This window comes from Leptonychotes weddellii, chromosome 6, assembly GCF_054177405.1.
Source record: "Leptonychotes weddellii isolate Sample4059 chromosome 6, ASM5417740v2, whole genome shotgun sequence".
In the NCBI taxonomy this organism is placed as follows: domain Eukaryota; kingdom Metazoa; phylum Chordata; class Mammalia; order Carnivora; family Phocidae; genus Leptonychotes; species Leptonychotes weddellii.
The window spans coordinates 113,458,512-113,479,626 of NC_138374.1; the positions used below are offsets into that span (position 1 = coordinate 113,458,512).

General features: G+C 60.7%; 1 protein-coding gene across 9 annotated transcripts; it reads left to right on the top strand.

The window, feature by feature from the left end:
- Positions 1-342: 342 nt before the first annotated feature.
- On the top strand, positions 343-20,162 carry LOC102745622 (receptor-type tyrosine-protein phosphatase V-like). Of its 9 annotated transcripts, XM_031020873.2 has the most exons (34): positions 347-575; positions 2,624-2,688; positions 3,045-3,093; positions 3,261-3,533; positions 3,749-4,018; positions 4,183-4,446; positions 5,339-5,593; positions 5,695-5,877; positions 7,542-7,814; positions 9,130-9,149; positions 9,243-9,393; positions 9,588-9,854; positions 10,183-10,464; positions 10,817-10,957; positions 11,231-11,441; positions 11,928-11,995; positions 12,975-13,101; positions 13,222-13,269; positions 13,953-14,046; positions 14,221-14,311; positions 14,396-14,472; positions 15,453-15,587; positions 16,329-16,451; positions 17,009-17,169; positions 17,272-17,407; positions 17,748-17,815; positions 17,909-18,065; positions 18,176-18,254; positions 18,371-18,447; positions 18,588-18,716; positions 18,860-18,970; positions 19,065-19,225; positions 19,575-19,710; positions 19,927-20,162. In XM_031020873.2, exons 2-34 carry the CDS (start codon positions 2,632-2,634, stop codon positions 19,984-19,986), a joined length of 4,734 nt encoding a protein of 1,577 aa, XP_030876733.2. In that variant the 5' UTR covers positions 347-575; positions 2,624-2,631; the 3' UTR covers positions 19,987-20,162. The 9 variants fall into 9 exon arrangements, with proteins under 9 accessions (XP_030876736.2, XP_030876727.2, XP_030876730.2 ...); XM_031020867.2 differs by having other exon boundaries at positions 346-575; positions 9,130-9,393; XM_031020870.2 differs by having other exon boundaries at positions 346-575; positions 9,130-9,393; positions 19,578-19,710.
- Positions 20,163-21,115: the final 953 nt, after the last annotated feature.

Here is a 21,115-nt window from a genome sequence, read left to right on the forward strand (position 1 = left end):
GTGAGATGGACATCTATTGTACAACATGGTCCTTTCTTCCAGGGACCTTCCTGTCCCTCTCCCCCTCCACGATGTCCCTGGACACCCCCATGTACACGCAGATGCCCACACGTGCACATTCATCCAGATAGGTATGTGCACCCTCCCGGCTCATGCACACACACATGCACACAGCGTGTCCCTCCACACACGTGCCCAGGCCACCAGCGCACCCATGCCCACCCTCACCAATCCGCTGCCTCCAGCCCCCTGCTGCTGTCCCACAGCCTGGTCAGGGGAATCTAGGTCTGCCCCTCCCTGGCGACCTTCCCCAGGGCGTGGGAGGAAGAGTGGGAGACTTGGCTGTCCGGATCCATCCTACCCCTCTCCCGCCTGGTGATTAGCTTCCCCTGTTGTGGGGGTGCCCAAGGCCTAGCTACAGGCCATGGGAGCGGAGGGGGAGGACCGGAAGGGAGCCGTGTGGGGCAGCCGCGGGGAGAGACCGGGCTGGCTCACATTTGGGAATCAGGATGCCTGGACCTGTCTCTTGCCCTCCTCTGCCTCCCGGCTGGCTATCTCCAGAAGGAATCAGTAAGGTGCTTTGAGACCTCAGGAGGACCCCGGGGGTTCTCTAGGGAGAGGATGTGGGTTTGTCTGTGAGAGTGGTTGCCGGGCAGGAGACACAGCCCTTGTGGTACTTTTTTGCTGAATGGAGAGGCTTGGGCTGGGGAGGCTGGATCTTATCTGTCAGATCCTCTCTACCCCCTTTCTGGAGCACCCCCCTTCCATCAGCAAGGCTGGCGGGGGGCCTGGCAGGTGTGCTTTCTATGGCCAGGTGCCTCCTCCTGGACTGTCCACAGAACTAGCTACGGAGTCTATGCTGTCCCCAGCAGGCTCCTCTTCTGTGGGGCCTCTCAGGCAGGGTTTAAGACCCGCCCCCCCTTACCTACAACCATGTCTTGCCACAGCTCTTCGACTTAGATTCTGAATTAGGATGTTTCCACCCCACTTCTCCCCTGTGCTGCTGCTGACTGAGACTCTGCTAGTAAGAGCAGAGTGAGGTGCCCCAGGTGAGGTGGGATGGGGGAGGGGAGCAGGGGAGGATGTTTCCCCCACCTCTTGGCCAGACGGGGACCTTGTCCTTTTGTATCAGCTTCCCCAGTTGCTCTCTGCACCCCCCCTCCCCCCCCTCCCCTTTGAAAGAACACATGCGTGCATGTACACACACACACACACACACACTCACACGCAGCCTGGAAAATCTGATGAATCTGCAGTGCTCAGTTTTCAGGCCCCTGTCCAGAGGCCGGGTGGGTGGCTCTGAGGTTTGGGGCTGGGTGGAGTGGGGGAAGGGCAGGGAGCAGCCCCTGGCTCCGAGCGGGTCTCTATGCAGGCCTGTCCTCCCTGCTGGGGCTAGCCCTGAGAGCCTGGCTCCCAGGAAGGGGTCCTGGTGTTCAGTTTCTGTACCTGCCTGTTGTCTGCATATTCCTCCTCCCCACTTCCTGAGTTAGTGCTTGAGTCCTGGGCTTCTTTCCTAGGGCCCAGAGCCATTTCTTCCTTCTGTTCTCCCTCCCCTCCCCCCTCTCCCCGCCCCTCCCCACCGTCAGCTGTCATGGGGTAGGGACACATGGGTGAGCAGTTCCAGGTGAGCAGCGGGCTTTAGGCTGGGGTGAAGCAGCCTTGCTTCTAGGCCAAGCCTCAGGGAAGCTCCCCTGGGCCTTCACCTGCCTGCAGCCTGGTAGGGGGATGGGTGGGCACCCACTGATCTAGGGAGGAGGTGGGGGAGAGAAAGCAGATATCCTAGAGATTCAAGTAGCTCTTCAGAGAGTTCCAAGCAGAGAGGACCCCAATTTGGGGGTGAGGAGCAGGGTTTGCCTTCTGGGGCTGGGCTCTTCCCCTCTCTGGAGATCAGCTCCCTCATCTGGGCAGTGAGGGAGTGGGAACAGATTGGTCGCCAGGCCCAGGTGCGCTCTTCTAGATCTATAATGTCTGTGACTCAAGGCCCTTAGAACATGCCCCTGTGACCCTGTCCACAAGGGCATGGAGCCACACGGGTGCACAGAAGCAGACACACACTCCCAGCTGGGCCATCCACTCCACAGCAACGCACATCCACGTGGTGTCCCCAGGACCCCCCTCCCCCGACTGAACACAAACAGCCTCTCTCCCACGTGTTGACAGAGTCAACAGAGCCACACTCTTCTCCTGGGGTCTGGGAGTGGGGAGCCAGCTGCCTTCACTCTGTGTGTCCACTGGCAAGGCCATCTCTTGTCTTGGTCTTTCCCAAGGCCTCCCTAGAAAGTCAAGTGCTGGAGGAGGGGTGGAGGCGGGGGGGCGGGGGGAGGCAGAGGGAGAGGTGGGCTTGTCTGCAGCCTGACAGGGCAGTCCCCTTCTACCTTCTGGGCCCTGGGGTCTTTCTCCCTTCACGGAATCTTGCCAAGGCTGGATGGGGTGAGCGGTTAGGGTCTGGGTTGAGAGGCAGCCCCTTGCTCTTTGGCTGTCTGCTGCCTGCCATCTGCCTGGAACTCAGCCTTCCCACCCTTGCCTGCCTGCCCGTCCACCCGCCAGCCAGCCAGCCAGCGGGGCAAGGGGAGGGTTGGGGGGACTGGCTCCTCCCCTGCTGCCTCTTAACTTTCCTTTACAGACATCGGGATGAGGCCCTCAATCCTGTTTGCTGCCTTCCTCTGGCTCCGGGGTTTCTTGGCCAAGGTACGGTGGGCACTGGGGGCAGGTGGGCGGGTGGGGCCCTGTCCTTGGGGCCTGTCCAGGCTCCCACCTCTCTGCGGGGCCCCGCAGCTGGTCTGCATTAAGCAGAGCAGGGCTGCTCCTTCCCAGCCACTGGCTCGGAGCACAGCAAGAACAAATTGCTTCTGCCTGCCTGGGGCTGGCTCCCGGGCCTTAGGTGTGCCTAGCGGTGATGTCCTTTTGGCCCTGTCTGGGGGAGTGCCAGACAAGGGGACAGCCTTCTCTCTGATCCTGGCCCTGGCCCCCACTGGCTTTCCCAGAGGCCTAGACCCCAGAGCCCTCTGCCCATCTCCTCTCCCCTCCTCCCTTCCTTCTTACAGGGAGATGAGTGTCACACCCTGGCAGGGAGCCCGGACAGAGAGAGTGGAGGTAGGTGTCTTCAGTAGGGAAGGGAGGTCTGGGAGGTAGGGAGTGGGGGTGCAGGCTCAGTTTCTCCATGCCAGACTTGGCCTCTGCTCTGGCCCTTTTTTTGCCTTCCCTCCTTCTTTAGAGGAGAAAGGGCATTGGGAGACTCTGAATGCACCTCCTTCCCCCAGGGCCACCTCTGAAAGTGAACGTCAGCAGCCAGGGGAGGCCTACTAGCCTCTTTCTGAGCTGGGCAGCCCCGGGGCCAGACAAATTGAGCCATGTCCTCCGCCTCACCCACCTGAGTCCCCGGGGCTCTCCAGAAGGGCAGCCGCTCCAGGCCCACACCGACGCATCCAGCTTTGAGTTCCGGGACCTGGTGCCAGGAAGTCGCTACCTGCTGGAAGTGACTGCCCTGCGAGCCTGCGGACAGAATGCCACGGTCACCCTCGCTGCCCGCACCGGTGTGTGGTCTGCAGGCTAGGGGGGCCGGGCGTGGGCAGGCATCGCTCGCGGTCCAAGCAGCTGTCCTGGAGGGTTGCCCAGGGACAGGGTAGCCAAGGAGGGCAACTTCTCTGAGGACTATGCCTGCTACGGTGACCCATGTAGAAGCACTAGAAGCACATGGGTGATGCCCCTTTGGCCCTGAACTTGGCTCGTCTCTCTACCTCTGACATAGCCCCATCGACTGTCTACAGCCTGCGGCTCCACAGCCCTGGGAGCCCATCCAGCCTCGAGGCCTCGTGGGGGGCTGCCCCTGGGGAGCAGGATGGCTACCAACTTCTCCTCTACCACCTAGAATCCCAGGCGTTGGCCCATAATACCTCCATGCCACCGGGAACCCTGTCCTACAATTTTAGCAACCTCCTACCAGGTAGCGAGTATGTTCTGGAGGTTACCACCTGGGCTGGCAACCTCCAGGCGAAGACCAGCATCCACCAGTGGACAGGTAAGGCAGGCACTTGGCAAGACCCAGGTGGCAGCCGGTCTGGGAGTGGTGGGGGGCGTCCAGAGCCTCATAGGCAACCCTGTCCCCACACAGCTGGTTGGCGGCAGGATCCGACTCCAGGGCTCTTTCTAAGCCTGGCTTTGCTCTCTCCATCCTTCTTCCAGCCCCCGTGTCTCCCCCTGAGTTGGTGCTGCGGACCCTGAGCACCAGGGCCCTACAAGCCTCCTGGAACAGGTCTGAGGGGGCTGCCTGGCTCCACCTGGTGCTCACGGACCTCCTGGGTGGCACCAACCTGACCGCGGTAGTCAGACGCGGGGTCTCCAATCACACCTTCCTTCACCTCTCTCCGGGCACCCCCTACGAGCTGACGCTCAGGGCTGTTGCCGGGCCCCAGTGGGTGGCAGGGCCCAATGCCACCGAGTGGACCTGTGAGTGCTTGGGGGGGGGTCCAGGGAACACAGCAGAGGCTCCTCAGCTCTTCTCTGGCTGAGTGGGTGGGCTACAAAGGGTGGAGGGGGGTGCCTTTGGAATCTTGCGGGGAAGGGGTAAGGCTCGGAGGGAGCGCGCCCCCTGCTGGCCGGGGGCGGGGGTGGGTGGCCCCTGAAGAGATGAGGGTGGTGCAATAGTTATCATCACTTGCAGCCTTCACGGGCCAGCCATGGTGACGTGCACTTGCTGCGGATCGTCTCATTTAGTCCTCAAACCAACGGAGCCCTGTCACCACCCCCCCCACCCCCGCCCGCCCCCCCGGGTAGGGTAGAGGGAGCTGAAGTGCAGAGAGAAGGGGCCCAAGGTCAAGCAGCTGGTGAGCGGCCACGCCAGTCTGCGCCTAGGCTGGGTGCCCGTGGAGCCCACGTGGACATCGCCACGTTTTTGCTCCGAGACGCCCCATCTCGCGGTGCTTAAGAGTGGAGGGACCGCTCCGCTGAGCGGGTTCCAAATTTCACTGGTGCCTCTCACTGGCTGGGGGTCTCCAGACCCATTACTTAGCGTCTCTGTGTTTCCATTTCTGCTTCTTTAGAGGGGGATGGTGGTAAGAGGGCCCTATCACGGCAGTGTCACGGGGATGCTCGTGAGGCAGTGCGTGGGGGGCACTTAGACCCCTGCTGGCATCGACACACTTGGTTACTTGGGTGTTCTTTCTGTGACTGTTGTCCGCGGCCAGGTCCCAGAATCCACCGGGAATGGCAAATGGCAGCCGCCTGCCTCTGGGCGAGACACAGCCTAGAGCAAACAGGAAGAAGCTGGCGAGAGGAGGGGAGGATGTTTCTCATCCACCGGTTAGGTTTTTCTGCACATATTTGCTCCTCGTCCCCATAGATCCCTCTGCTCCTCTGGACCTGGTGCTCATTCCCCTGCCCTCCGTGCTCTGGGCAAGCTGGAAGGCGGGGCCTGGTGCCTGCGAGGGCTACCTGCTCAGGCTAAGCGGGCAGGTGGAGAAGAACACCACTCGGGGCCCTGGAGCCCTCAATGCCACATTCCTGGGGCCCCTGCCTGCTGGATACTACACTCTGGAGCTGAGGGCTCTGGCTGGGCCCTACGGCGCCTGGGCCCGGGCCAGTGCCTGGCTGGATGGTGAGTCTGGGCTGGTGGGGAACGGGCTGGGGTCCTGCCCAGGGGCACCTGCATGGAGAAGCAGCTGGGTCCTCACTCCCCAGAAACTGCATCCCCTGCAGATTCTGCCGCCCAGCCCAGACGAAGCAATGGTACCAACCTCCAGCCGGATGGGCTGGCGGCCACCAGGGATCCCAGGAGGCAGGCACTGCTCTACACTGAGGGAGCCCCAGGCCTCCTCAGAAACATCTCCATGCCACCTGCCACCACCCGGGCCATGACCCGGAGCCTCACAGACCATACCAGTGAGTGCCGGCCGCTGTGTCCCCTGGTCGGGGTGAGGCTTGCCTTGGGGAGGGACATCTGGGTAGAGGGGAGGCTCAGGAGAGCTGGGAGGGGGCTTTCCAGGGCCACAGACACTATCTGGCCCCCTGACCAAACTGCCCCTCTCTTCAGAGCCCCTGGCGCCACAGTCCCTGGAGGTCACCGGCGGGGGCAGCGCCTCTGACCTGGCCATGGGTTGGGCCCCCAGTACCAGGGCAGCAAGAAGGCTCCAGGGTCACCTGGCATCATGAGGGCAGCCAGAGGTCACGGGGCAGTCTTGTCGCCTGGGGACCAGATAGTTCCAGATAGTTCCTGACTCTGAGGGCTCTAATGCTCGGCTCTTGCTGCAACACTGTGTCAGTGTGGACCTGGGCAGGGAACCTCAGCTCCAGCTTTGTGAGCCCCCGTGCGTTCCCGGGTAGCATCCAGGAGGCTGGCCCAGGACAGTGGGGGTGGGGGCCCAGCTTCCTTTACTGTCTGCTCTTCTGTGTGCACGTTCTGGATTTGGAGGGTCACGTGCCCATCCAATGGGGGCCTTTGGTGAATCTGTTTGCAAGCATTTTCCACCTCCTACCATCGGGTCGGCCATCCATCCATCCATCCATCTATTCAACAAATATTTAGTGAGTGCTTCGCGTGTTTTAGGTATGGGGCGAGGTGCTGAGGCTAAAAATCACGAACAAGACAGTCTAGAAAGGAAGACTGACAGTAAACAGAGGATTATATATAGATATATACACACATGCACATATATAATGTATACTATTTTATATATCATATCATAAATGTAAATGCATGATAGGAATATGCATAATGTATTTCAAACCACATGCAACTGTGTTCTTATAGGTTAAAATTGATGACTATCAGGAATTTCATGTGGTATGTATGTGGTTCAGGCTAATCTTTTAGGGCTCACAAGAGGGAAACCTGCTTAGGGAGTCAGGGAAAGCTTCTTGGAGGAGGAGGACAGTGAGCTGAGAAGCCTGCAGTCTGAGTCGGACAGACAAGGGCTTTCTGGAGAGGCTAAACCTGCACCAAGGCCCTCAGGAGGTTGGAGGAGAGGGAGAGAGAATGAGCTTGTGGGAACTGAATGTCAGCAGGTGAGCTGACCAGGGCCCTAAGGGGTTAGAGAGGTGGGTGCTGAGTCTTGTGGGGACCCTGTGAACCAGACATCACACCCTCAAGAAGCTGACAGTGTGGGGAGGTGGAGGCGCAGACATCAGGGCAGAGACCCATGTTTTTCAAGTGGTTTTCTTTTTTCTTTTTTTTAAGATTGATGTATTTATATGAGAGAGGCGGGGAGGGGCAGAAGGGGAGAGGGAGAGAGAATCTCAAGCAGACTTCCTGCTCAGCATGGAGCCCGACATAGGGCTCGATCTCAAAACCCTGAGATCATGACCTGAACCGAAATCAAGAGTCAGAGGCTTAACCAGCTGAGCACCCAGGTGCCCCTCAGGTGGTTTCCTTGGGAAAGAAAAATGAGTGTGCTTGGAGCCCCATGGAAGCTGGATTTGTAGGCTGGCAGTGTTTGGGGCTCTTGTGGAGACCCAGGAAAAGGGCGCAGGTAGTGGGGAAGGGGAGGCGGGGGACAATGGCAGGGGATTTGGGTCATTCCAAATCTATTTCGTCCTTGACTTTGCAGTCCCTGCTCCTCCTGCCAATCTGAGCCTGGGCCTTGCCTCCCAGCCTCCTGCCCTGACTGCCTCCTGGAGCCCCCCACCGGGGGACAGGGATGGCTTCCAGCTGTGGCTTTACCGCTTGAGGCCCCTGACTCTGGAAAGCAAGGAGACTCTGGCTCCGGAGGCTCAGAACTTCTCCTGGGCCCAGCTGCCCCCAGGCACTGAGTTCCTGGTTCAGCTGGTCACCGTGCGGGGTCCAGATGAGAGCAGCAGAGCCAACGCCACAGGCTGGACGCGTGAGTGCCGCCCACACACCCCTTCCTTCCTGGCCACCCTTGCTGGCTGGATTCCCTGGGGACTACGTGTTCTCCTCGATGTCTTTGTCATCTGTGGGCAGGCAGCTGGGGTGATGGTGGTTGTTCCCTGACCTCTAGACACCAGGAGGCCCCACGACCCTCACTGGGAGCCCCCGGGACCTCCTAGAAGGTGGGCAGAGCCCAGGGGTCTGCTCTTGTAGGGCAGCCGGGGCACGCCACTCTCCAGGCTCTTGCGTGGTCAGTACGGGGGTGGGAGGCAGTGGGGACCCAGCCAGGACCCAGCCCCGAGCCCGCCCTGGGCTGGGAGTGTCTGACAGCAACAGTGACTCAGGTTCACCGGGCCCTTTGCTAAGTGTTCTCCCTGTGTTCTCTCATTTCCTCCTCATGACGACCAGCCTAGCAGGTGGATGCTATGGTTCTGTCCATTTCACAGATGAGAGACTGAGGCACAGATAAGCCAAGTCACTTGTCCTGGGTTCCACAGACATTGCCTGTCTTTGAGAACCTGCCCAGTCACGTGGGGGTCTTTGAAAGCTGCTTGGGTACAGGGGCTGGGGCTGGGAAAAGGCACTGGATTTAATTCTGGTGTTGCCCAGTCCAGCCCTGCCTCCAGGAGGGGTGCTTTGGTAGGGAGAGGGATTAATTCGCTCATGCACTACTGGGCGAGTTTGTGCGCAGCTCTCCGGGACGAGCCGTGAGCCCAGAGCCCTGACGTGGTGCTGTTTCTGTCGGGGAGAATCTCGGGCTCACTGGACCACCCTGAGCTGCTGTTTCCTGATTGGGAAGGATGGAGGCACACCCAAGGGAGGAGGGAGCCAGAGATTTGGTTTGCACTCTTCTGCATTCATTTGCCAGGGCTGCACAAAGCACCCCAGGCTGGGGGCTTGGGTAGCAGAAATATATTGTCTCTCAGTTCTGGAGGCAGGAAGGCTGAGATCAAAGCGTTGGCAAGATCGGTTTCTTCCAAGGGCCTTGAGGGAAGGATCGGTTCCAGACCTCTCTCCTTGGCTCGCAGATGGCCATCTTCTCTCACTGTGTCTTGACAGGGTCTCCCCTCTGTGCGTGGGTGTGTCTGAATTTCCTCTTCTTACGAGGACACGGGTCATGTTGGATGAGGGTTCCACTCTCATGACCTCATTTTACTTAATGACCTCTTTGAAGACCTTATCCCCCCAAACAGTCAGATTCTGAGGTCCTGGGGGTTAGGACCTCAACATGAATTTTGGGGGGGATGTAGTTTGGCCTATAACACCTCTCTTCTCCTCAACCTTCCCGTATCTTGCTTTCCCCACAGCCCCCCTCGCCCCTCCTCTGGTAAATGTGACCCCTGAAGGTCCCACCCAGCTCCGGGCATCCTGGGCCCATGCTCCCGGGGCGCGAGATGGCTACCAGGTGACTCTGTACCAGGCAGGGGCCCAGGCAGGCACCAGCACCGTGGGAGCTGAGGTGGACAGCACCAGCTTCTCAGCTCTGACTCCGGGCACTCAGTACGAGGTGGAGATCGTCTCGAAGGCTGGACCCCTCCACACGGCAGCAGCCAACGCCTCCGGCTGGACCTGTGAGTGGGGGCTGGAGAGGTGGGCAGGGCTGCCTCGGAGACCCCCGGATTCTTTTCTCGATAGCACCTTAGCCCCCATGTTAGTTCCATTTCCCAAACTCCACACCCGAGGGCCCCGCCCAGGGTCAGTGCGCCTGTGGCCTCGTGTGCTGGGCCCGCAGCAGCTGGTTCACCCGCTCTCCTTCCCTCCACAGCCCCGCTCACGCCCAGCGAGCTGCTGGTGTCCATGCAGGCGGGCAGCGCCGTCATCAACCTGGCCTGGGCCAGTGGCCCCCTGGGGCACGGGGCGTGTCATGCCCAACTCTCAGCGGCTGGGCACCTCTCCTGGGAGCGGCCCCTGGGGCTCGGCCAGGTCCGCCTCGTTCTGAGGGACCTCACGCCCGGACGCAATCTGTCCCTGTCAGTGCTGTGCCGGGCGGGGCCTCTGCAGGCATCCACTCACCCCGTGGTGCTGCCTGTCGGTATGTGGGCGTCTGTCGGGGGAGAAGGGGGTGGCCCTGAGCGCGGGCTCCGATCCAGGCTGTGGCACTGCCCCTTCTATTCAGAGCCACCTGCTGCTCCCAGGTGGGTGCTTCCCCACCCCCGCCCGGGGATATGCTTTCTCTGCCTCTCCCGACGGGCAGTGATGTCCAGAGGAGAGGTTTCTCCGTGTGGCCAGGGCCCCTTTCTGTGGACATAAATGCCCGGTCCCTTTGTACCTGCTGGTTCTGAGAGCAGCTGACCCAGATGCCAGCCTCTTGGGGTGTCCCGACGCCCACACAACATAGACCGACCCCTTGATTCCCGCAGAGCCTGGCCCTGTGGAGGACGTGCAGTGTCAGCCTGAGGCCACTCGCCTGGCCCTGACCTGGATGGTGCCCTCGGGGGATGTGGCCATCTGTCTGGTGGTGGCAGAGCAAGTGGCTGCCGGAGGGAGTGCTCACCTCGTCTTCCAGGCCAATACCTCGGGGGACGCTCTCCTCTTGCCCAGCCTGGTGCCTGCCACCTCCTATCGCCTCAGCCTCACCGTGCTGGGCAGGAACGGTCTGTGGAGTCGTGTGGTCACCCTGGTGTGCGCCACTTCTGTGGAGGGTGAGCCCTTCCCGTGGCCTGGGGAGCCCCCTCTGCTCTCCCAGCCCCCCTCGAGCATTGCCCGCGGGGGTTCTCACCGCCCCGGCTCTCCCTGCCGGGGGCTCTCCCTGTTCCCTGGCCCCCCAGGGAACACACCATTAATGAAATGGCCCTGACCCACATTCCATATGCTCTTGAGCCTCCTGTCCGGCACCCTGGCCCGGGGGTGGGGGGGCCCAGTTCTTATCTAGTTGTATCCATCAGACACCAGTTGCCAGACATTGTCAGAGGTGCTGGGGATATGACCGCGTGACCCCTGCCCTTGGCCCCTGGCACCTAGTTGGGACCTCAGTCTTCCCCTCGCCATCCGCAGGCTGGCACCCCCCGGATTTAGCTGCAGCCCCCCAGCTAGAGCCAGAGGCGGGGATGGGAGTGATGATCACACGGGGCATGTTTGGCAAAGACGATGGGCAGATTCAGTGGTACGGCATTATCACTACCACCAACATGTCACGTGAGTCCTGGGCCACAGGGGCCGGGGAGACCCCGGTGACTACCTAGCATGGGCCGGGCGAGGGGGCTCCAGACACCGGACTGATAAGATGCAATGTCTGAGGCTGGCATGAGCGCTGGAGCAGGGAGGGAGACCCGGGACATTCTTGAAGTTAGGGCTGATGTCGTGCTGTGCGTGGTGGGAATATGCTAGAGAAATGGGGTAGCTGCTTTGTGGCGGGGAGAGCCGCTTCAGCCCCACTGCTGACTCTGCCCCTTTCCTGTTCCTCTGCAGTGGTTCGGCCTCCCCAGGAAGCCATCAGCCACACGTGGTACGACCACTACTATGGAGGACATGACTCCTACCTGGCCATCCTGCTTCCCAACCCCTTCTACCCGGGGCCCTGGGCTGTGCCGAGATCCTGGATGGTGCCCATGGGTACAGAGGACTGTGGCCAGACCCAGGAGATATGTAACGGGCAACTCAAGCCAGGTTCCCAGTATCGGTGAGGGCTAAGACTGAAGGGGGGGGGCCGGTTTTGTAAGTGAGTTTCACTTATGGCTTGTTTGCACATTCTCTCCTCAAAAGATCTGGACTGACTTACAAAGAGAAAGCATTTGCTGGTCCATAAGGGTCCACTGAGTTATTTTGACTGGGCTTCCTGGTAGGCGAGGCAAAAAAGGGAACACCCATCTGTTACATGGATCTTTTTTTCAGAAAAAGAAAGGCGGGGGGGTGGATTCTGCTTCAGCGTTCCAAGGATATGTAGGTACCTATTTCTGAGGCTTCTTGCTGTCAGAATAGGGCAGGGAAGATGGAAGAGAGGTTAGGCATGGCTCGTTCTAAAGTTACAGACAGCATGATACATAGCCTCTTAGCAGGTGAGGAGGGCTCTCACTTTTTGAGCGTCTATTGCTCATGACTCCGTTTCCTGGAAAGGCTTTGCCCTCTTTGCCCCTCCCCAACATAAGGTCCTGTTTCTCTGCCCCAGGTTCAGTGTTGTGGCTTTTACCAGATATAGCCCTCCCGAGACTATTATCTCCTTCTCGGCCTTCTCAGGTAGGATGGGCACCCGGCTAGGGTTCCAGCTGGGCCCCGGGGGGAGGGGAAGAGTGCTGGGATCCCCCCGCTGAGGCTCACCCCCAATCAGCAGCAGGCGGGATTGAGCTTAGACTCCAGGGAGAGGAGAGCTGGGAGACCCAGAGCCGGGGATACAGGTGCTCCTGGCACCAGACTTGGTCTAGGTGGGCTGAGGGGGTGAGTAGGAGAGGAGAGGTAGAGACACACCATTAATGAAATGCTGTGTCACTCCCCACAATCACACTACCTTCCTGTACTGCCCTTCTCTGTGCTGCTCCTCCCAGACCATCGAGGTTCTAGAACAGTCCAACAGTCTAGAACTGTCCAACAGAAACATAAAGCAAGCCCCAAGTGTGAGCCGTATATGCCGCTTAATATTTCTCAGTAGCTACATGAGACAGGTAAAAATAAACAGGTGAAACTGATGTTTGTAATAATTTATTTAAACTAAGATATTAAAAATATTATCATATCCACATGGGATCAATTTAAAAATTATTAATGAGATATTTTCCATTCTTTTTTTATTACTAAGTCTTTGAAATCCTATGTGTATTTTATACTTAGAGCAAATGTTAATTTGGAGCAGCCGTATTTCAAGCACTCAGTAGCTCCATGTGGCTAGTAGCTACCATGCTGGACAGTGCAGTCCCAGAAGGTCTAGGAAGCCAGGTCCTCACCCTCTTCTTTTTCTCTGACGGTGCCAGGGAGGGGAGTAGAGTCTCTGGGGCAAGCTCAGACACCAGGGGCAGGGAGAGCTGCCTGTCGGGCGTTCTGGGTCCCCATGCAGGGTAGTCCCACCAGCAGCCGTCTCTGGCCTTGGGTTGGAATTTGGGACTTCTGGAGGTGGGTTGTTGCCGTGCCCTCCGTCCAGAGGGTTTCAAGTCCAGGAGAGGTTGGCGTGTCACTGCAGGGGGACAAGGGCGACTGTATTCCACCCTTCCTTTGCCCTTCCTAGAGCCCCGGGTCAGCGTCTCCGGGGCAGTCATGCCCCTCCCAGCAGTGGTGGGCATCATGGGGGGCTGTGTCCTCACCGTCTGTGCCATGCTGGGCCTGCTGTGCTGGAGGAGGGTGAAGGGGCAGAGGTGAGTGCGAGGGCAGGCTGGGGCCAGCGTGGCTGGGGAAGGAGTGGCATCTTCCCCAAGAAGCTCCCCACGCCCCTGCCCCCCTGGGCTCACTCCCACACGCCTCTTCATCCTTTGCAGGGCAGAGAAGAACCGGTTTTCCCAAGAGCCGACAGCTTACAACCTGCGGTGAGGGCGCCTTCCCGCCTCTCCTCGTGATGTGCTGGGCAGTGTGGGCCTGCCTTGCATGGGCCACGGTGGCACTGCCCCCGACCTTCCTGGCAGCCTGCCCCTCTGGGATTGCATCCCTCCCCGGTCACCTCACACCTTTGTCACACCTTCACAGCGGTGTCCGAACCCAGAGCTTCTGGCTCCTCTCTGCCCATTCAGCCTCCTCCTTCCAATTCACCTTCTCCAGGGCTGCCCTTATCCCCGATACACCACTCGATGGAATGGGGCCGAATGTCTTTCTTTCTCTCGGGATGTTAGGTCTGTCACTCTATGCTCTGTCCCTCCTGTGCTCCCTGACGTTGACTTCACCTGGAACTGACATCGGGGAGCACGGGCTGCGCACAGACGCCCTCCTCAGCACCAGGGCCGGGGTCTGAAAGACTCGCGGGTGCCTTCCCGGGTCGAGCCTGACTGCCCGCCCTCCTCCCCCTGTCCCCTTGTCTGTCTCTCCGCACTGGGGGTTGGCAGCCCCCGCCGTGCATCAGCACGCGCTCGAAATGCATCCCGGCTCCACTCCGGGGAGGTCGGGCCCAGGTCTGTCTGTCCACGTGCTCCCGCGTGACCCGGGAAGCTCTGTTCCCACCGCCCACTGAGCTCAGGGCGGGCTCTGCCGTGGGCCCACCCCCTCCCTCTTCCACCAGGCGGACCCACCGGCCCATCCCGATTCAAAGCTTCCGGCAAAACTATGAGGCCAAGAGTGCACACGCTCACCAGGCTTTCTTTCAGGAGTTCGAGGTAAGGCCTCTACCGCCCTTGGGCTCAGAGCATAGAGGACCTGGGGCCTCTAGCTCGGGTGGGACCTGCCCTGACGTCCGGGGCGGGAGCTCCCAGCTGTGCGCACCCACCCCCATCCCTCTCCTGGGGTGGGGTGAGATGGGTCCTCTTCAGCAGCAGTCCCGATGTCTGCAGGAGCTGAAGGAGGTGGGCAAGGAGCAGCCCAGACTGGAGGCAGAGCACCCGGCCAATGCCACCAAGAACCGTTACCCACACGTGCTACCCTGTGAGTGCTGGCAGCAGGGCTGTGGGCGTGGGCAGGGGGCCGGTGTCTGCCGGGCGCTGGATGCTCAGTTTTTCCCCTCTGCAGATGACCACTCCCGGGTCAGGCTGACCCAGCTGGAGGGAGAGCCCCACTCCGACTACATCAATGCCAACTTCATCCCAGTAAGAGCCACCTGCAGGGCTGTCTGGGGGGGAGTCCGCTTGGGAGACGGGCCCTTGTGCAGGACACACTGCCCTACCCTAGCTCTAGCAGTTGTCCTCGAAGATCACCAGCTTGTGTTCCTCCAGGTCAGTCCACCAGGTATTTGTTGAGGGCCTACTGTGTGCCAGGCACTGTGCTGGGCCTGCAGGAGGCAGAGCTGGCTACCTGTATTCCCGCTTTCGAAGGAGCACACCGTGTGTGCGTGCACACGCGTGCATTGCATCAGTGTGTCACATCTACTGCTCAGTGTGACAAGTGAGGTATTAAGGGAACAGGCATGGTATTCAGAGCACATGGAAGAAGGAGAAATTAAGCCTACCTGAGGAATCAAGAAAGGCTTCCTGGAGGAGGGGACATGTACTCACTTGAAGGATGAGTAGAATTCTGATAAGAGATGAAAGGGGAGAAGGGCATTCTGGCTGACAAGAACAGCCGGAGAAGAGCTGGGTGGGAGCATGCAGGTGGTGTGTGGGGCTGGGGTTGCCCGGTGGTGGCAGATGAGACAGGAAAGGCAGATTGGGTCTGGATGAAGGAGGGGCTTGATTGTTAAGCTAAGGGCTTTGGATTTTACTCGGAGGGCAGTAGGGAGCCATGGAAGACTTTTGAGCATGGAAGAAACATGGAGTTTGGTTTGAGAGAGGGGTTGGTGAAGAGGTTGGACTGGGGACACTACTTCTGGCACGTGAGGACCTTGTTATTTTCATGTAGGTTTTTCTGGCCCCTTCAAGGTCGTGCTAGGGTAGTGATGGCCGTGTCTCTGAAGCCACCCCTCCTGGTTTGAATTCCTGGTGCACACACGTGTTCATGTGTTTGCACATGTGTGGGCATGGTATCCTCACTCCTGGAGACCATACATGGGACATTTACTGCTGTGTGCTTGGTGGGGCCTGGGGGACCAAGGAGTCACCGAGTAGGACATTCCTGTCTTCCACCCCCACAGGGCTACACCGACCCGCAGGAATTTATTGCCACCCAGGGGCCTCTCAAGAAAACTCTGGAGGACTTCTGGCGGCTTGTGTGGGAGCAACAAGTTCATATCATCGTCATGCTGACTGTGGGCATGGAGAACGGGAGGGTGAGCATGCCCTGCAGTTTCCCAGAATGGCCACCAGGTGGCACACGTTCTCCTTACAGGAATGGCCCCCTTGCTGTCTCAGTCTTAGGTCTGGGAAGGTGGGTCAGGCGGGAGTGAGGCCAGTCAGGCCTGGAGGTTGGTGGGGGTCCCCAGGGCCACCCAGAAGGGGACAGGAGGAGGGACCAGGTACTTAAGCTCCCAGGTTGACTCCGCTTCCTCTGACCTCTGCTGTTTCTGCGTCTCCACTTGCCTCGCTCTAGGCAGAGAGCCGCGAAGGGGTTAGAAGAATGGGGTATGGATGGCCCCAGGGTGGGCACCAGAGATAGGGCATTCTGCAGCCTTTCTTTCAACAAGCCCGGTGGATGTGTCCTCCGTGCGCGGCTCAGGGCAGGGCCCCGGGACAGAGAGAACACCTTCTGGGTTTGTCCTCCAGCTGGTGCAGTGAGGCAGGGGCAGGCAGCCCTAAATAAAGCCACCTGGTTTTGCAAAGGAGCCCAGCAGCTGTCCTGAAGTCCTAAGGGTCATATGAGAGGTGTAGGGGTGATGGTGTCAGGGGCCAGCCAGAGGAGAGAGGCTTCTGGACGAGGTAGCCGTGGAGCTGGGTGGGTACAGAGAGCAGAATTTCAGCAGGGTGGCAGAGACCAGAAAGATGGTGGGAAGGGTTGTCTGGATAAACCAGCGGGTGGCAGTGATGGGGCTGGGCCCACAGCCACTCCCTCTGCTCTGACCCTCTGGCCCTAGGTGCTGTGTGAGCATTACTGGCCGGCAGACCCTACCCCCATCACCCATGGTCACATCATGGTCCGCCTGCTGGCTGAGGAGCCCGAGGATGAGTGGACCAAGCGGGAGTTCCAGCTGCAGCATGTGCGTGCCCCAGGGGACAGGGCGGGGCGGGCACTCTGGTGGCGACTCTGAGAAGGTTGATTCACCTCTGGGTCCCCTGGCCTGCGTCCTTCTGAGAATTGTAAGCGCTCAGCCGCTGTCCAGGGAAGTTGGTTAGGGAGGGGATAGGAAGGCACAGGGAGGTTAAGGTTTTCTCCAAAGCTGCACAGTGTGTCAAAGGTAGAGCAGGGTGAAGCAACGGTTTCTGCCCTCCCCTCAGCTCAGGGCTTCCTGCCTCACCCCGCACCCCTGGTGCCCATCTGCCTTGCCAGGCTGTGACAAGGGCAGGCCGGGGCAGGAAGGCCAGGGACCGGCATCACCCCTCTGCCGGGGCACCCCCTAGAGGCCGAGACTACCCAGGAGGCTGGGGAAGGCAGCGGGCCAGGGAAGCTTCGGATCTGGGGGGAAGGCATAGCGGCCACCCTGCTGAGGGGGCAGGCATCAGCCTCCCTGCCCTCAGGGATCTGGTGAGGAAAGCCGAGGGCTGAGCAGAGGGACCCCAGCGTTAGGTCCCTGCTCCCGTCCCGCCCCCTTGTCAGGTTGCCCAGCAACAGCAGCGGAGGGTGAAGCAGCTGCAGTTCACCACCTGGCCCGACCACAGCGTCCCCGAGGCCCCCGGCTCCCTGCTCACCTTCGCGGAACTGGTACGGGAGCAGGCGAGGGCCACCCAGGCCACCGGACCCATCCTGGTGCACTGCAGGTGAGGGCAGGTGGGCCGGGGGGCGGCGGGGGGAGGGCTCGGGGCCTTGGGCAGAGCCGGGGCCGCCCCTCCGCCCACTCAGCCCCAGGGCTGTCCCGGCAGTGCGGGTGTGGGCCGCACGGGCACCTTCGTGGCCCTGTCGAGGCTGCTGCAGCAGCTGGAGGAGGAGCAGACCGTGGACGTGTTCAACGCGGTGTATGCGCTGCGGCTATACCGGCCCCTCATGATCCAGACCCCGGTGAGGGCTCCGCAGGCTGGGCCGGGCGGCCAGGCACCGGAAGGGGTGGGCGGGACGTGGGTGGCTGCGGGGCCGCGGCGCTGGAGGGGTCAGGAAAAGGAATCTTGGGGACACACAGGGGACCTGGTGGGGAGGGGCTCGAACATGTCGCCATCCTCCCCAGGCTTCTGTCTCCCTTTCTGTCAGAGGGGGGGTGGGACAGGCCCCTGCCAGCTTTGACACCATGTGGCAGCGGGGCAAGGTTCCCAAGCGGCCCGCCCTCCTCGCCCCATCCCTGCCTTGCTGGTTGGAGCCTGGGAAATCTCCCTGCCGGGCCACTGACGCGTCCTCCTCCTGCCAGAGTCAGTACATCTTCCTGCACAGCTGCCTCCTGAACAAGATTCTGGAAGGGCCCTCTGACATCTTTGAGTGAGTCGCAGCTCCCCTGGGGCCCTTGTGGGGTGGGGGCGCAGGTTCCCTGTGCCCTCCCACCAACAGGCCCCTGATCCTGTCCATGGGCAGAGCTGAGAAGACTAGAAGCGGGAGCTGGGGAACCCCGAGTGCCTTCTCCCCTCCCCGCCCCTCCCCCAGGTCCCAGCCCATCTCGGTGAGAAACTTTGCACAGGCCTGCGCCAAGAGGGCGGCCAACGCCAACGCTGGCTTCTTGAAGGAGTACAAGGTGTGTTTCACACCAGGGGGGTGACAACTCGGGGGCTGTCCCTGCCCAACGGGCACTTCTGCGGGCTCTGTCCAGCTGAGCCTCCTAACGCCCATCTCCACCCCCTGCAGCTCCTGCTCCAGGCCATCAAGAACGTAGCTGACTCTTCCGCGCCCCCTCCTGGCTATGAGCAGGACAGCATGGTCTCCTGTGAGTGCCGGTGGTCCCAGTGGGTGGGGCCCCGGCACTGGGCCTGGGTGGAGGGCTTCTGGACCTGGCCTGGGTGGACGGCCTCTGGCGGCCTCACCCTCCCCATCTTCCCTCAGACGACTATTCTCAAGTGCAGTTTTCTCCGGTGGAGGACAGCCCCCCTAATGAGATGCTCGAAGCCTGGCTCTTCCCGGTGAGATGGTGCCCTATCACTTGCTCTCTCGGATCGTTTGTGCTTCTGAGGCTGGAGCTGGGGTTTCTGGGGGGGCCCTGGAGCTGCGATGGGCAGGGGACAACCTCAGTCCCTGGGAGCCAACTATCTGTGCTCTGCAGGGTGGGCCTTCTGGCCATGACCACGTTGTGCTGACTGGCCCTGCAGGGCCCGAGGAGCTCTGGGAGCTGGTGTGGGAGCACGGGGCCCACGTGCTGGTCTCCCTGTGCCCGCCTGACACCTGGGAGAAGGTGAGGGGGGCAGAGAGACGGGGCGGGGGGAGCCTCAGGTGTTGGGGCAGGGCTAGGGGAGCTTGTGGTGTGGCCTGTGACCAGGGTGTGGGCAGAGAGCTTGGGAAGCCGCCTGAGCAGCCCTGACTTGGTCCCGGTCACAGGAGTTCTGGCCAACGGAGACGCGGCCTATTGTCACGGACATGGTGACGGTGCACTGGGTGGCTGAGAGCAGCACGGCAGGCTGGCCCTGTACCCTCCTGAGGGTCACACACGTAGGTGTCGGGGCCACAGGCTGTGGGCTGGTGGGCTGCGTGTTGGTTTCCCTCTGCTTCTCCCTGGCACTGGTGCTGATGGCTTTGCCCCCAGGGGAAGAGCAGGAAGGAGAGGGGGGTGCAGAGACTGCTGTTCCCGTGCTGGGAGCCAGGGCGTGAGCTCCCGGCCGCCACCTTGCTACCCTTCTTGGCTGCCGTGGGCCGGTGCTGCTCTCCGGACAAGACGAAGCCAGGCACACTGCTCAGCCACTCCAGGTACGGCTGGAGAGAAAGGGCGGGGAGTGGGTGCCCGGACCCCCTCACTGCCTCTGCAGCAGGCCCTCACATCTCACTGAGCCCTCCTTGGGTCATGGGTCAAAAGGCCACAGTCTCCCAGTGCTCCCATCTCCTTACTCTGCCCTGATATCTCTGGGGAATATGACATCTTTTAGGAATTTACCCTCTCCTGGCTCGGGCCCCAGCTGCCGGGCCCACCAGGTGCCCGGTGTGTCCCGTCTCAGTCCCCAGGCCCAGGTTGGGTTTCCCCATATACCTGGATACCCCAGCCTTCTCCGCCCCTCCACCCCCCGCCCCAGTACCCCATCCAACTGGAGGTCAATTGCAGCAGGGGTGTGGCCCAGCTGGGCACCTTCCTGGCCATGGACCAGCTGCTGCAGCAGGCGGGGGCCGAGTGCACCGTGGACATCTTTAATGTGGCCTTGCAGCAGTCGCAGGCCTGTGGCCTCATGACCCCAACGCTGGTGAGAGGCCACCAGGGCTCAGTTGTGGGAAGGGGCAAGGGGGCGGGGAAGGTTCTAGGAGCCACCTTTAGGCAGCACTATTTGGGCAGCCACTAGGTGGTGTTGGGGACCACGATGCTCCCGCATGGAACCCTAAGGGTTGGGAGACACAAGGGAGCCTTTCTGCAGAGATGTGGGCAGGCAGGGGGAAGTTCCTTACCCCACGTCTGCCCCCAGGAGCAGTATATATACCTCTACACCTGTCTGAACAGCGCACTCATGGACGGGCTGCCTTGAGTCAGCACTGGTCACTGTGCTTGTGCACGAGCAGAAGAGGTCTGGGCCCTGCTGGGCAGTGACAATGGGCCTCAGCAAGCCCGCTGGGGCCTGGCTTCCCTGGGAGGGCAGCCTGCACGCTGGCCCTGTGTTGGGAAGAGGCAGAGTTGAGGAATAAAGAATGTGGTCAAGACTGAGACTGAGTGTGTTCTGTCCGTCCACCCTCCAAGGAGGAGAGAAATGGCCTCAAAGACTGGCACAACATGGGGCCCAATGCAAGGGCCTGGTGGGCAACCCTGAGCCAGGGTGGGGTCTGGCTGAAGGGGCTGACCCACGGCCTGCCTGCTGACAGCTTTTCCTGGGGAGCAGCCCCTGATGCCCCATCTTCCAATTTTCCAGGAGCCTTAGACTTTGGTCTGTAGGGTCTTGGGGTGCCCCAGATTCAGGGCCCCAGTTACTCAGGGTTCTCCTGCCCCACCTCCCACCCCTGATGCAGTAGAACCAATCCTGTTCCCTTTTCCTTGCATTCGCTTGCCTTCTCCTGCCATCGCCAGCCGTCTCTACCAGCCAGTGTCCCCAGGGTCCTCTTCAGCCACATCTGCTGTCCCTCCAGGACGCAGGCACACCGACGTGGAAGGCGGGAGCTGGGGGCTTTGCTGCTTCCTGGGAGGCTGCTCCTCAGGCCGGAGTTGCCAAGTTTTCTCAGCTCCTTCACCCCCTCCTTCCTCCCCTCTGCCATAGGAGGGAGGGTGGAGAGAAAGCAGTGAGGGAATTTTGGAGGTGAGGAAAACCAGGAGGAGAATCAGAAAACAGGGTGGGGTTGAGGACCCAGGAGAAGCAGTCCGTCCCACACCTTAGGACTGAACTGCACACCACGTTACATGATATGGCCTCACGAGCTCCTATCTGACTCCCTGATTAGACTGCACGATTTTGGATGACAAGGTGCCTGGGACTCAACAGCAGTTGTCCCTGGTGGAGGGCCCTGGGGTGGGGGCCGGGGCCCAAAAAAACCCCGGGGCCAATCAGAGCGGGAGGCCCTGAGATGCAGTTAGATCCCCAAATGGAAGAGGAGACAGAACTCTCACTGGCCAACCTGAGTTCCTGGTAAAGTACAAGGCGCCAGGGGTCAGAGAGGGCCTTTCTCAGG